The sequence below is a fragment of the Penicillium lagena genome (genome assembly GCF_028827675.1).
Source record: "Penicillium lagena strain IBT 129212 chromosome Unknown utg000001l_segment0_segment0, whole genome shotgun sequence".
Classification (NCBI taxonomy): domain Eukaryota; kingdom Fungi; phylum Ascomycota; class Eurotiomycetes; order Eurotiales; family Aspergillaceae; genus Penicillium; species Penicillium lagena.
This window is the reverse complement of record NW_026623222.1, coordinates 4,223,818-4,237,743: the sequence shown is the minus strand read 5'-3', so window position 1 is coordinate 4,237,743 and position 13,926 is coordinate 4,223,818. Positions and strand designations below refer to the sequence as shown.

Below are 13,926 nucleotides of genomic sequence, written 5' to 3'. Positions count from 1 at the left end.
GCTGTGATGCAGTTCCCCGGACCCCAGAGTTACCCTGTGCCTGAGAACCATCCATGGGTCAAAACTAGCTCGAGTCAGAGCAAGCCACGGAAATCGCCTCCCTCGGCACGGGAAGCGCAGGCACATGTTTACTGTTCGTGAATTGGGCCATGGTTCAATTCGATGATGACCTCGATCTGGGGTGTATGCGGACGCAAATGTGCTAGGGTTGGATATCTGGGGCTTGGACCGGCTCCACACCACAGAGAGCGGAGCCAAGGTTGGCGTCCAGACTGTGATAGACCAGCCAACGGGACAACACCATGAGTGGGCCACAGGCGGGGTGCTGCAGCCGTGTTCCAGTATAGCGCGCCTTTTTTTCTCCAGCCGTTGATATCAGAGGCTCCAGAACTGCGGGCTCGTGACTGTAATCCTTGTCAAGGAACGGAGAGGTCCTCATTCGGGGAAAACCTCCCCAGGAAAGTGACTCCGCAATAAATCACCGCATTCCCCCAACTCTGAGCGCTTTTCCCCCGGGGTCCCCGGGATCCAATATTTTAGAATTGATATCACGGTTGGGGATAGTCGACTTTCATTGGCAGAAATCCTGTGTAGGTGGTCGATCGAGTCTACCATTTCTTGGTTGTACATCATTCGCGTACATACGTGGTCCGGGAGACTAGTAGCCCGGGCTTAATCCCCGCTAGAGCGTTAGTGGAAAGTTTGCGTGCCCATCTCCGAAGACAGTGCGACTGGATCACGCCGATCACAACTTATTGTCTCGGAAGGTGAGGCCGAAGGTTCCCTTTCGTACATCATCGTACCCGCTTGGCAGGTGTTGGTCAACCCCCCACCCCTGCGACCTTGGAAGTGGATAATATCCACATTCTTGAAGCGATGCACCACATTCGCTGTGGTCACGGGAAAGGGTCGGTGTGTTCGGCTATTCTGTCCCTTCTTGAGAATAGTTCGTTCAATAGTGACGCCATGACGCCACTAAAAAAAGCAGGGGAAAAGGGGAAACTATGACTTGGAAGAACATAAAAAGGGAAATGAGGCTGACGTCCGCGCGAGTATGTACGGAGGCCTCCGTAGTCTGGAGGGATTTGCAGACAGGCATTGGCGTTTATCCGAAAATCCTCCGAGAGCAGCGGCCTTGATGCACAGACGGCATTGGAAGATCCTTCCTCCTTGGGCAGACAGGAGGAAAACAAATCCCTTGCCCAATCAGGGGTTTCTGGATCACATGACCATGTTGAGATCTATAGCAGCACAAGAAGACCTCGGAGAATCTTCTTCACATGAACGGATAGTCTTAATATATATGAAGGGATCTCCCGAGATGTCTCAATTTAATCTATTTGCCCGTCTATAGCATGCGTGAGGGGGTCGGAATGGTATAAGCGAAGTCTTTTGACTTCATCGTCCCATTCGACCTCGGCCCCGGCGAGAACGTGAAGATTGATGTTGGGGGAAGCTTTACGATATGTGAATCAGCAGAGATCTGGCATCCAGGGTCCAATTTTTGCAGACTGTCATCTGCTGTCACCTTGTATAGCGTCCGACAGTGGGGGCGGATCGTGGCGACTCTACCAACAATAGTAACGTTGGTCAGGGATGCCCGTCAAATTGGAGGTGGTCTAAAATCATTTGAGATTATTTTTTCTGCTGGTAATATTTTTTAGGAGTTAAATGCCTCTGAGCGTGATGAGTTCTGGAATTCTTCGTCTGATGCTGGAGAGACGAAGTAAGGCTTTGGAAAATAGAACAAGGCCGTGAAAGATAGGATGAGGCTGTGAAAAACAGAACAGGACCCTGAAGATCTGTGGCGGATACCTAATATCTAATCATCAAAGCTCCTTCTAGTTTCAGGCTATTGGGGGTCCGAAATCCCTCTTAAGCCAAGGACTGTAAGCTGCAGCCACCGCCCATCGTTGAATGCTTAAATTGTGAAGTTCTTATCGCTCATACGGGGCGCACGTCTTGACCTCTCCTCCTCTACAAAACACACGTTTTCCAATAAGAATAGGAGTCTGAGTACTCGCCCCTGGCAAGAAAATCGCCCCCCAGCAGGGCCCTCAGGGGCCACTTCCTCAAGACTTCTGTGCAAATAAGTTTTGACTTGAAGGATCTCAATCTTTCAGACCCGTCTCATAAATGGTTGTTCCCGCATCCTCACGCCCCAATGGTGGCAAAGGGGAAGGATGCAGTTCTCTACATAGCCACTGGTTGGTAAGTAAAAATATAGGACACATAAAGCTGGAGGAAGGTCCTTGAGGTCTATCTCCAGAAGCATTCCTCAAAGCTACCGAGTCCAAACAACCCCTTCAGAGTGTCAGGACCTAAACCGGGAATCTATAACCGCATCAAGCCACCAGTCGGCCAAACCAATGCACAATCGGACTGTCACCCTACTATTCTTGCGATAGATCTCTTTGCTAATGGATTGATATTATCCCGCAGAATTCATTTCCATCCGCAACAAGGAAGTTTCACGTCGGTCTCCTCGCCTGTGCTCTCCAAGCCACCACCGTCCTCTCTGCAGCCATGTTTGAGAGGGGCCTGATAGCGAAACGATGCAGCCTCAACGAAACTGCTGCTTGTGGAGAGTGGGAATTTTGCTGGAAGCTCAGATGGGTCGCAGTGGTGCTATACTGGCGTCGATTGTACATCTGCTTCTGATTGCTCGACGACTGCCGGCTGTACTTCTGGCCTCAATCCCACAACCTAAGGGATCGCATGCTGGCCATGCTATTTGAATGGAGTAGTTAAGAGTGAATGATTAGAGCATGTCAAGGGATTCTCTTTTTATCAGTGTAAATCGAAAAATACATGCCGAGGAAAAAAGTTCCCAAAGCTGCTGAGGTTGCAAGCTAGAGCTGCGTGTGGTGCTATCCAACTTCAGCCTTAAACAGGAGAAACCATGCGATAATTTGATTCGGAGTGCACGAAGACCCTAGTGGGCGGCACCATCTCGACATTCCTTTTTTCATAGGATGAGCTGATCGCATAAGAGTGGATGCTGAGCCAAATCTCCGAGGCAGGAGAGAGGATGATTTCGAGCTTGCAGTTGATGATACAGAAGCGATTCACGCAACTTGGCATCAATAATATCCTGTGAATTGGATAATGAGATAAATCTCCAGGTTGAAAGAGTGGCTGGAGGAAATCTCAGGGGGGCAAGATAGACACCGTTTGGCGGGTTCCAGTCAATGGCGTGCAGCGACTTCGTACATGAGGCCCGAACAGACATGGTACTCCTAACAAAGTATTGTAGCCGCTCAGCAATTCTGAAGGGTTGTAACACTGGTTGGGTGGTCTGCGATTCATTCTCTGCACTTCGAAATTATTGCTGTGGGTGGAGTTGCGTTTTTCACGACGGAATATCAGAAGCCTTGACCTCCTGATACTTGGAAAGAACCTTCATCTCGGTATTGCGTTCCTTGATCTTCTTGTCCATGGCCTTTTGAATTTGTTCGCGCTTTCGCTCGGCACTCTCGATTCTTTGCTTTGCTTCTTTCGCGGCTTGCTCCTGCGCCCTCAGGGCTGCTTCTTGTGATGGATGCTCGCGGCGCAGTCGCTCGAGCTGAAGGCGAATTTCCGCCTCATCGAGAGGCTGGCATGTCACTGGATTGTAGCGGTATGAGGGCAACGGCTCCCCTGGCACGCGGATCTCGGAGAGGTCGGGGTGAATTGAAGTCGTGCGAATGGATGAGTCGAGGGGCACAGCCGAGACTGCCTCAGATGGCGGAGAGGGAAGTGATGGCTCTTGTTTATTCATTATGGTTGTTTGTGTTATGAAGGGTATCCGGAATGGTAGTCGTGGGAAGACGAAGAAAGAGCTTGGGTTCTGGTGTTCTTCCCTTGTGGGGCTCACCGCCCGCTGAGCTTATCGGGATCGCACGGGCAGAGCTCCACGACACCATCCAGGACTGATGTCACTTGTCTCTTGATCCCAGTCGCAAGACCAGACAGACCCCTTAGGCAGGTCCTAGGGACCAGAGTCCACTTGAAGTCGTGAATGGCACAGTGAAACTGCTTGACCCATCCATACATGGCCACTTGATTCAGCCACCATGCAAGCATTTGGTACGTTGTAAAGTACACCTCGTGCATTTGTTTCTTAAGCAAAAGATGAACTATTCTTTCGCAATATGCTGATACTTGCTGTGCTCACAGTTCCCAAGAACAGGAGGGTAAGCCAGTCCACGGAGCTCCCGGATGAAGCATCATCAGTGACTAAACCATGTGATCTTACTCTAGCCTCGATTTGACCTTGTTCTGAGGGTGAGAGCTGAAAATTGGCTCTTTCAATGCGTTGATCATACTAATACAACTCTCAGATCATCGATATCAACAATGTCCCTCTGAGCAAGGGCGTCGTCTTCGTACGGTGGCGCCTCCCATCATCCAGCGCAACCGAGCACCATGGAACTACAGAGAAAGCGACTCTTCTCGACCACCAAGCCTACTGGAACTACGAAAAAGCACTGCAAGTGCGCCTTACCATTGACCGAACGTCCATCCTTCAGGAGTGCGATGTGTTCTTTGAGGTCTTTCAGGAATTCTCCAACGCCGATAAGAACCCGCTGGGCAAGATCAAGCTCAATCTCGCTGAGTATGTGGACAAGGGTGAAGACGATGAGGGCGTTGTGCGTCGGTACTTGATGTTCGAAAGCAAGGTCAACAGTACTCTCAAGATTGGGATAGCGATGCGTCAAGTGGAAGGCGATCGCAACTTCACTACGTATGTGCACAGGTGCTAGAAATACCGACTGCGCTGACCGTTGATAGCCCTGCGTTGAAATCTGCCACCGTCTTTGGCGGTATTGCCGGTGTCGTCCACTCCTCGGAACCGGTCGACCACGACGAATTGGGCCAGTTGCCATCCATCAATGTACAAAGCCGCGAAGTAGCTGATATGCAAGACATGTATCGACGCACGTTAGCAGCATCATGGACCTCTCGAGCTGGCGATCTGCCGGCGGACAAACTGGTTGAAGAGTTATTTGCTGGCAGTTCTTGCTGGAACAACAAAGCTCACAACACCAACCGCGGAGCTGCGGCCGAAGATGACCACGCAGACTCTTTCCTGACAACCGAGACCGCTGATCGGCAGACTCGCTCGGGCAAGAGATTGTCACCCAGTTTAAGTTTCGAGAAACGCCCCAAAAGTTCCAGCAATCATTCCCACAACAGCAGCAGGTCTCCCGATTCCCTTTCCGCACTCGGCCATGGGCAGAAAGGGGGCAGTATTGAGCAGCAGATTTATGATGGCGCGAAGGGACGCGGATGGAGAATTCGGAACTCGAATAATGAGCTGTCTGAGTTTGATGTGCGGGAGGATTTGCGGAGTTGGCAAGTCGCAGCGAAAGAGTAGCTACTCGCTGAGTGATACACGCCTACAAATACTGTAATTCAACGGTGTGGATGTGGAATTAAAAGGTGCAAATGTTTTCAAAGTCGATGATTATATGGTTCCCAAGCTATCTTCGCAAAGTTACAACAACAGAAGGGGCCAGGTAGTACACTAGACAGACTCTTATGCCTTGATCTCGGTAACTGCAATGCCATCCTATAATCCACTTATTAGCAATCCATCTTGCCCACCAGAACTTCATGTGAAGACATACCTTGCCAAACTCAGCCTCAAACTCGTGCACTGTCGTGTCGTACACCAGTTCCGGCTTGGGCACCGGAGATCCTGTGCCCAGTTTCTTCACCAATTCCTTCTTCTGCGCGGGAGTCGCCTTCACCCACTCCAGATACTTCGGCGCCCCGGGCATAATCACATTATCCGCGAGCAAGACCGAGGTCCCTGGGACCAAGACATCCAACTGCTCCAGCAGCCATAGATCCGGCAAGTAAAGATCCTGCCAGTGGTCCAGGAACAGCATCTCCACGCGCTGAATGTCCTTCTGTTCTGAAATAATCTCCATCAGCAAGTCACTGCTTGAGCCGACCAGGATCTGCACAGTATCGCGCAGACCCGCCAACTCGACCAGTTGATTCGCGACAGCCGCCATTTCGGGGTTGTTCTCAAGGCTCAAGAATCGCTTCCCTCCATTTGCGCGCACGGCTGCAGCAAAAAGAATGGCCGAGTAGCCAATATATCCGCCTAGCTCGATCATGATTGACGGCTTGCGCTCGGCGATGAGATTGGTGACGAACGGGCCTTTCGTTGGGCCCACGTTCATAAGCAGATTGAACTTCTGGCAGTAATCATCAATGGCAGCCAGGACCTTTTCAGGGTTCCCGCGCAACTGCTTGATATCGGGGCGGGAGAAGATGTAGTGAAGCAGGTCGACTTCGCGGCCGTCCTGTTGAGTTATGAGAATGGGCATATTGTTAATGTATATGAGTTATCTCGGTAGACTTACAAAAGCCCACTTCCGGGCGGGAGGAGAGTTTGGTTTCGACATTGCGTATGTATGAATTGGAGATTCCGGGACACGATTATTGAGACAGGAGCTTTAGTGAAATAACCCATATCCTTCCTCCATGACCCTTTTTATATACCTTCTCAAGGGCTCGGCCATAGCCAAAAGTGGAAATGTCCGGCTTCAAATCCCCGGGCATGGAGAGTCGGAGAAGGTAAGCTCAAAGGCTGTAGTCCAGATGACTGTTTTGGGTTAGCCTTGCGCGGGTGCTGCCTGAGGCATTCACTGCCTTTTTTTATCTCCGGCAGAAGAAAAGCGATCTGCCTCGACTTGTTGTCCAAGACCGCGCAAATCCCGAATACCCCGATGCTTCGACGTCCTCCGACCAGCGCATCAGGGCTCCTGGAATTCCAGTCCCGGTTGTGTCCCTGGTCGCTGCTGCGGACGTCTTGCGGGCATGATGTCTTTACTCGGCTTCAGAGCACTTCGAGTGCGGACGATCAACCACACTACCACAATGATCATTACGAACACCGAGTGAACTTCCGCCGACGAAGAGAGAAGCGACCGTCTCCAAGTCAACGCATTACGCTCAATACGGAGGTGCTTGGAGAACACAAGGAGGTTGTGGTAGTGCCGCAACGGAGCCGCCGCAAGAAGCGACAGCGCGATCCTCCCCTGGTGGCAGCGAATGACGGTACGGAAAGACCAACGCTTCATTCTATACTCGGTGATTTGGAAGAAGAAGGTTCTCCACTTGTCGACGGTGCCGTCAGGGAACGAATTGAGGGCTGTCGCGGGTTGTTCGACGTTGGTCAGAAGGTGTCAGTTCCCGATTGGAAAGACATTCGATTAAACCTGTCGTCATCCTTTACCCGGAAACAACTTCTGGAATACCTCGCAGAACACGCGCAACATGCCCCGGAAGGTAACGACAATTCCCGACACGCGCGGGCCAGTGCATGGAAGCCCGGGACCTCGGTGTTCATCAGCACCGAGACAAGAACTGGCGGTCGCGCCTCCGATCGAATTGCGGCATCCAGGGAGCTGAAAGGGAAGGCCCTTTTGGCGGAGCGTATCCTTCGGGACTGCTGGCAGATGTCCACGATCAACGAGATTGGCCAGGTGGACATTCGCTTGCCGCCCCCATTTATCTATTTGCTTTTGAATGCAGAGCACTTCTCTTTCGACGACCTGGCCAATCTCCATGATGCCAGCATCGATGTTACGCAATCACTGGGTCTCGTGAGAGTGGTTGGCAAGCAGAGCGCTTGTGAGCTTATCCGCGAGATCATTCTGGATGTCACTACCCGAATCCGCGAGGAAGAGGTCGATTTGGGTCCGGCTGTGACGGAAACTGGCAACCTCTTCAGACAGGACTTCCTGGAGTGGGTCAATCGGACCTACCAGGTGGCTGTGGAGCACGAATTGAACGTCCCAAGAAAGATCATCTATCTGGCCGAGAACAAATCGGGCGCAGACAATGCTCGGAGAACATTGAACCTTGCGATCACCGATATGGCACCCACTTTAATACCTTTCTCCACCTACTTGCCCTCCTCAGAGCCGGCCAGCGCTTATAGTTTCGACCCCGAGGCCAATGTGTCGTGGTTCGATCGGCAGAAGCAATGGTTTCGTTGGGCCTTGTCCTCCGCCCAAGCCATGGAGGCCGAGAAGCTTGCGACCCCATTCTTTGATAAACACCAGTCTCAATTGTCTGACGAGTTGCTGAAACTTCTTCGGCTTTCTTCAGTGCCCACGACGCCCGGTGCCAGGATCCATGAATCAGTAACCGCAGCTGTTGGGAAATGTCTTTTTATGCGCAAAACTCCTTCCCTCACCGAAGCGTCCATCAATGCCTCGCAACTCGGCCGAATGGCTCTTCCGCGCACCTTTGCGGCTGCAGTGCCCCGCGCTGCATCTTTTCTTAACACATTGTCTCCCATCGGTCTCGGTCAAGGCGACGAGCCGTATCGGATTCATTTGATGCCGACGTCTAAGCACGCCGGTTCTTTGCCACCACTCGATATTGGAGTTGATGTGAATATCAAACTTACCGGGGATATGGAAAAGGCTGAAATCGACCTCGAAATCCGGAGTGTGAAAGCCGTCCTTATGAACAATAGCGTCGACTATTTGCTTCCTGAAAACGGCCTGGATCTTCGATTCACTCGTCATGTCTATCGCGACCTTCTATCGGGATCCGAGAACCTTTATGGCTTTCTGAATCACCAAGCAATGTTGCAGAGCATCAAGACGTCGCTACAGGGCATCTTCAACCCTATGGCCACCAAGACATCGGTGGTGCTACCACCATTCTGCCATATCATGCTGCCGCGTGAATTGCTTAAATCGAAGATCCCTGAGGAGACGATTGGTCAGGAAGGCCATGACACTGACACACTCTTTGAGGACCACATCTCCGCCGAGTACATGCTTCCTCCATTCAACGATGTGCAAAGCCTTGCTCTTCAGCACTTTGAATTCCAGGGCCGCCGGTTAACTGGTCGCTTCTATGGTGGTGGACCGTTCCTTGCAGCGCAGGCAACTGACCTCTTCGTGGAAATGAAGATCCCGCCAACTCAGCCCACATCCGAAGCGGATGATGCGCTCCAGGAGGCTCTTGACCGGGACTTCCACTCGTTCTACAACACCGCCTGTGAAATGGCCTTTGAAGTCCACCGGATCCAGCCAGCAGAGGAGGAGGACGAGGAGCATTTTTGAACGAACTCCCAGAATTTGTACCATAACAACATGTAGCTATATTTAATTTAACAACTGTATAGTATCGTGTCGTCCAGTAGTTTCGTTGTCACCAAGTCGGGGTTCCACAAACCCGCTGCCCCACCGATCGAACCACCAACACCGACGACAACTTGTTGTCCCTTCCTCCTCCACATACCCTCATTCCTTCACAGCGAGCCTCGAATCAATTAGCACCTCCTTATACACACACTGCTCACGATTCCGATCTTACCTATTCCATCCCTATCGCCTGCCCCTTCACCACCGAGAATGAAGCACATGTGCACGCAGTGATCCACGGAGGCATGGAGAGAACACGGGTGGCCAAGGTAGGCTCCGGTAGCGAGTGGATTCTCAGCAAACAACCCGACTGATCGCTAACTGATCCTCGCTCTCTGTTGTTCAGGTTGACAATGTGACCTTGGCTCGGCATGGGGAGCAGGTTGATGGCACCCTCCATCTCACTCCTCACCACCTTATCTTCTCGTACCTCCCCCCAGTGTCCAGCGAGGACCAGGCCAAAGGTGTTCCCATAAAGCCCCGCGAGCTCTGGATCACCTACCCGATCATCGCCCTCTGCACCCTGCGACCCGCTCCTGCTGCGTCCCGCCAGCCCTCTTCCATCCGCCTTCGGTGTCGAGACTTCAACTTCTGCTGTTTCTACTTTACAAATGAGAACAAGGCCCGCGATGTGTTTGATAGCATCAAGCAATGGACTTGCAAGTTGGGCCGCATGGACAAGCTCTACGCCTTCTCTTACGTTCCTGTTCCGCCGGAAGCCGACTTCAACGGGTGGCAGCTGTATGACCCGCGCAAGGAGTGGATGCGTCAAGGTGTCGGAAAGGAAGGCCAGGGTCAGGGATGGCGCATCTCTGAAGTAAATATGAACTACGAGGTGGGTTGGTCCTGTGTTTAGGTGCTGGTCTTTTGCTGAACGCGTGATCTCCAGTTCTCTCCAACCTATCCGGCCCTCCTACCCGTGCCTTCGTCTATCTCGGATAACACACTCAACTACGCTGGACGATACCGATCCCGAACTCGGATCCCAGTCCTCACATACCTCCACCCGGTCAATAATTGCTCGATCACAAGGAGCTCCCAGCCGTTGGTCGGTGTGCGTCAGAACCGCAGCATCCAGGATGAAAAGCTGCTAGCTGCTATTTTCTCGACTTCTCGCTCAGAGAGACCATTGGCGAGCTTCACACAGGCTCATCTGGAGAAAGAGGCGTCGGACTCCAGCCAGGGCAGTGGGGAGACGATCCCGATAGACCCAGAATTGACAAATGCGGAAGAGATAGAAGACGATATGATTGCGGCTGCTCGCGGAGATTCGGAAGAAACGTCTTCGGTTTATGGAGCGCAGCAGAGCAACCTGATCGTTGATGCGCGGCCTACAGTGAATGCCTTTGCCATGCAAGCCGTGGGCCTGGGCTCCGAGAATATGGACAACTATAAATTTGCCACCAAAGCCTATCTGGGGATCGACAATATTCATGTCATGCGAGATTCGTTGAATAAGGTGGTGGACTGCTTGAAGGAAACCGACGTGACGCCTTTAGGACCCAATCGCGACCAGCTTGCGCGATCCGGCTGGTTGAAGCACATTGCCGGCATCTTGGATGGAGCCGGACTGATCACTCGCCAGGTCGGCCTGCAACACTCTCATGTCTTGATTCACTGCTCCGATGGTTGGGATCGGACCAGTCAGCTGAGTGCCTTGAGCCAAATCTGTCTTGATCCGTACTATAGGACGTTTGAAGGGTTCATGATCTTGGTAGAGAAGGATTGGCTTTCGTTTGGCCACATGTTTAGACACCGATCGGGCCACCTGAACAGCGAGAAATGGTTTCAGATCGAAAACGAACGCATTGGCGGGGAGGCTAACCGTGCGTTTGGTGAAGGCGGCGGTGCCGGCAAAGCCCTCGAGAACGCATTCCTCAGCGCAAAGGGCTTCTTCGGTCGGGACAATACCAGCCGCGACTCCTTGGCCGACTCCGATGGGGAGCTCCAAAGCTACGACTCCGACAGTCCTGCCGCTAGGAAGGTCAGCTCCTCGCCTCGGAGCACCGTCGTAGAGAAAGAGATCACAAAGCCGAAGGAGACTAGCCCGGTGTTTCATCAGTTCCTGGATGCCACATATCAGCTCCTCTACCAACACCCGACACGCTTCGAATTCAACGAGCGTTTCCTCAAGCGATTGCTCTATCAGCTCTATGCCTGCCAGTACGGCACGTTCCTATTTAACAACGAAAAAGAACGTGTCCAATCGAATGCGAGCGAGCGAACCCGCAGCGTATGGGACTATTTTCTCTGTCGGCGTGAGCAGTTTACGAACCCGCGCTATGATCCAGTGATTGACGACCACCAGCGCGGCAAGGAGCGTCTTATTTTCCCTCGAGTCAACGAGACCAGATGGTGGGCTGAGGCCTTCGGTCGCGAAGATTCCGAGATGAACGGGCCCCGGCCCACTGATAGCCTGGCTACTAAACGTGCCCCGGTCGTGACAGGCATCGAGACCGCCAACCACTCCGTCGGCACGGGAGTTCCGGACAAGACTACTGTTCCCGCCGCTGCCTCGACGAGGATGGCGGCTGTGACCGCTGGGATTTCGAATCTGGCGTTTCCAAAGAAGCAGGACTCGGAGTCGGAGGAGGCGGGTAAAGGGAATGAGGATTTGGGCGTGGAGATGCAGTAGACGCGGGGAATTGACTGGTTTTTTCCGGGTTGGTTACGCGGCTGGACATATTCACGACGAGATGTATGTTAGTACACGGCGCTTTCAGGGTGAATAGGCGTTGCATTGTTCGAAATAGCGCGAAAGAGTCTTTCCTCCAAGGTTCGCCAAGGCCCCTATGTACCTGAGACTACATGTACCAGTGACCATGGTATGAATTGTTTGAGACAAGACAGGCCATAGGTTATCATGTTGTGATTCCATCCAAATACAGCCAGGGTCCTGGAGATGGCTGCAGAGGCTTTCACACAATCACAATAGAATGCAAATTGTGATCTTAGGGAAAAATCCTCAGGATTGTTGAATCGAATTATTTGAAACAAAGAGAGCAGATCTAGCGCTTGCAAGGCCAATCCAGAGTAGGAAAGCACCGATCTCCATATGCCAAGAACGAAGCCCTAACGGAACCGTTGATGCCTTACTGCCTCACCGCCCGATCCCTCAGGTACCAATTTGACAAGCGAGGGTTGAGCCCTAGCCCAAACAGGCAAGAACGAACGGCGACCAAAATCCCCACTGACTGAGAATCGTCAAAACTTGTGTGCTCAACTCTCGCCCTCCGTCGACAACCCCCCACCAATTCCTCACCCAACCAACCCAGGAATTCCGCAAAAATGGCCGCTGTCCAGGGAGCTATTTCCAAGCGCCGGAAGTTCGTCGCCGACGGTGTCTTCTACGCCGAGCTGAACGAGTTCTTCCAGCGCGAGCTGGCTGAGGAGGGATACTCGGGCGTCGAAGTCCGTGTGACTCCCACCGTCACCGATATCAGTACGTTCATCCTTTCTGTCAGGAGTGCAGGTGCACAAAAAAGAGAAGGAAAATATTGGCGTTTTGTGTGTGGCTTTTGGGGGGAACAAGTTCTACGGGCGCATTCAAAAATTCAACCTTCAAATACTGACCCTCGCCCCTTCTAGTCGTCCGCGCCACCCACACCCAGGAGGTTCTGGGCGAGCAGGGCCGCCGCATTCGCGAGCTCACCTCCCTCATCCAGAAGCGCTTCAAGTTCCCCGAGAACTCGGTCTCCCTCTATGCCGCCAAGGTCCAGAACCGCGGTCTGTCCGCCGTCGCTCAGTGCGAGTCCCTCCGCTACAAGCTGCTGAACGGTCTCGCCGTCCGCCGTGCCTGCTACGGTGTCCTCCGTTTCATCATGGAGTCCGGTGCTAAGGGTTGCGAGGTTGTTGTGTCGGGCAAGCTCCGTGCTGCTCGTGCCAAGTCCATGAAGTTCACTGTACGTGCACACACCAATTCAAGCAGGATGATCGGGACGGGAGATTCATTCATGTCTCTCCCCATTCGCCCGTCTTCATTTTCACCTTGAAAACCCGTTTCTGGGAGAGAATATCGGCTAACCACCACACCAGGACGGCTTCATGATCCACTCCGGCCAGCCCGCCAAGGAGTTCATCGACAGCGCCACCCGCCACGTCCTCCTGCGCCAGGGTGTCCTGGGTATCAAGGTGAAGATCATGCGCGGCTCCGACCCGGAGGGCAAGTCCGGCCCCCAGAAGACCCTCCCCGACTCGGTCACCATCATCGAGCCCAAGGAGGAGCAGCCCGTCCTGCAGCCCATGAGCCAAGACTACGGTGCCAAGGCCGTCGCCGCTCAGCAACTCGCCGAGCAGCAGCGTCTCGCCGAGGAGCAGGCCGCCGAGGCCCAGGGTGGTGCCGAGGGTTATGCCCAGGAGTGATCTTGTTTAACGGCTTTTTTGTTTCATAAACCTTTTATCTCTTCCATACTTCTGGAACGCAAAATAAAAACTACGATATTCCAACATCTACTCTCTACTTGTGTGTCGATAGTGAAGGAGGTGGTCTTTCTTTCCTGTTCTGCCTGAAATGGAAATACAGGATTGGTAGTCATGTAGAATTCTGTCCTTAATGACTTAAAAAGAGAGCGCCAAGATTTCACATACGATTTTAAGAATTGGCCTTGGACGCGTCTTGTTTCAATCGAACATAAATCCGCAGATCCGGTTACTGGATATATATCCAGTCTCTTCCTTGGAATATTATACTCATGGCCCACGAAGTATCTCCAAGCAAAATATATCATGCCTGTCATCGAGGAAAGATATATACCGACAATTG

General features: G+C 52.5%; 6 protein-coding genes across 6 annotated transcripts; 3 read left to right on the top strand and 3 right to left on the bottom strand.

Moving 5' to 3' along the window:
- Window positions 1–202: 202 nt before the first annotated feature.
- N7510_001862 (uncharacterized protein) lies at window positions 203–439 on the bottom strand (the record flags this gene model as incomplete). Its single annotated transcript, XM_056973789.1, has 1 exon — window positions 203–439. The coding sequence occupies one exon, from the start codon at window positions 437–439 to the stop codon at window positions 203–205; it is 237 nt and encodes a 78-aa protein (XP_056838906.1).
- A 2,913-nt stretch (window positions 440–3,352) lies between these two features.
- On the bottom strand, window positions 3,353–3,760 carry N7510_001861 (uncharacterized protein; the record flags this gene model as incomplete). Its single annotated transcript, XM_056973788.1, has 1 exon — window positions 3,353–3,760. One exon carries the CDS (start codon window positions 3,758–3,760, stop codon window positions 3,353–3,355), a length of 408 nt encoding a protein of 135 aa, XP_056838905.1.
- Window positions 3,761–4,055: 295 nt separating this feature from the next.
- N7510_001860 (N-terminal C2 domain-containing protein) lies at window positions 4,056–5,359 on the top strand (the record flags this gene model as incomplete). The annotated part of the gene is made up of 5 exons (XM_056973787.1): window positions 4,056–4,068; window positions 4,159–4,175; window positions 4,243–4,266; window positions 4,323–4,726; window positions 4,774–5,359. 5 exons carry the CDS (start codon window positions 4,056–4,058, stop codon window positions 5,357–5,359), a joined length of 1,044 nt encoding a protein of 347 aa, XP_056838904.1.
- A 162-nt stretch (window positions 5,360–5,521) lies between these two features.
- On the bottom strand, window positions 5,522–6,323 carry N7510_001859 (O-methyltransferase; the record flags this gene model as incomplete). Its single annotated transcript, XM_056973786.1, has 2 exons — window positions 5,522–5,554; window positions 5,613–6,323. The coding sequence occupies 2 exons, from the start codon at window positions 6,321–6,323 to the stop codon at window positions 5,522–5,524; spliced, it is 744 nt and encodes a 247-aa protein (XP_056838903.1).
- Window positions 6,324–6,725: 402 nt separating this feature from the next.
- N7510_001858 (putative respiratory complex assembly protein Rmp1) lies at window positions 6,726–9,083 on the top strand (the record flags this gene model as incomplete). Its single annotated transcript, XM_056973785.1, has 1 exon — window positions 6,726–9,083. One exon carries the CDS (start codon window positions 6,726–6,728, stop codon window positions 9,081–9,083), a length of 2,358 nt encoding a protein of 785 aa, XP_056838902.1.
- A 326-nt stretch (window positions 9,084–9,409) lies between these two features.
- Window positions 9,410–13,526, top strand: N7510_001857 (uncharacterized protein; the record flags this gene model as incomplete). The annotated part of the gene is made up of 6 exons (XM_056973784.1): window positions 9,410–9,433; window positions 9,511–9,999; window positions 10,054–11,784; window positions 12,468–12,606; window positions 12,753–13,066; window positions 13,200–13,526. 6 exons carry the CDS (start codon window positions 9,410–9,412, stop codon window positions 13,524–13,526), a joined length of 3,024 nt encoding a protein of 1,007 aa, XP_056838901.1.
- Window positions 13,527–13,926: the final 400 nt, after the last annotated feature.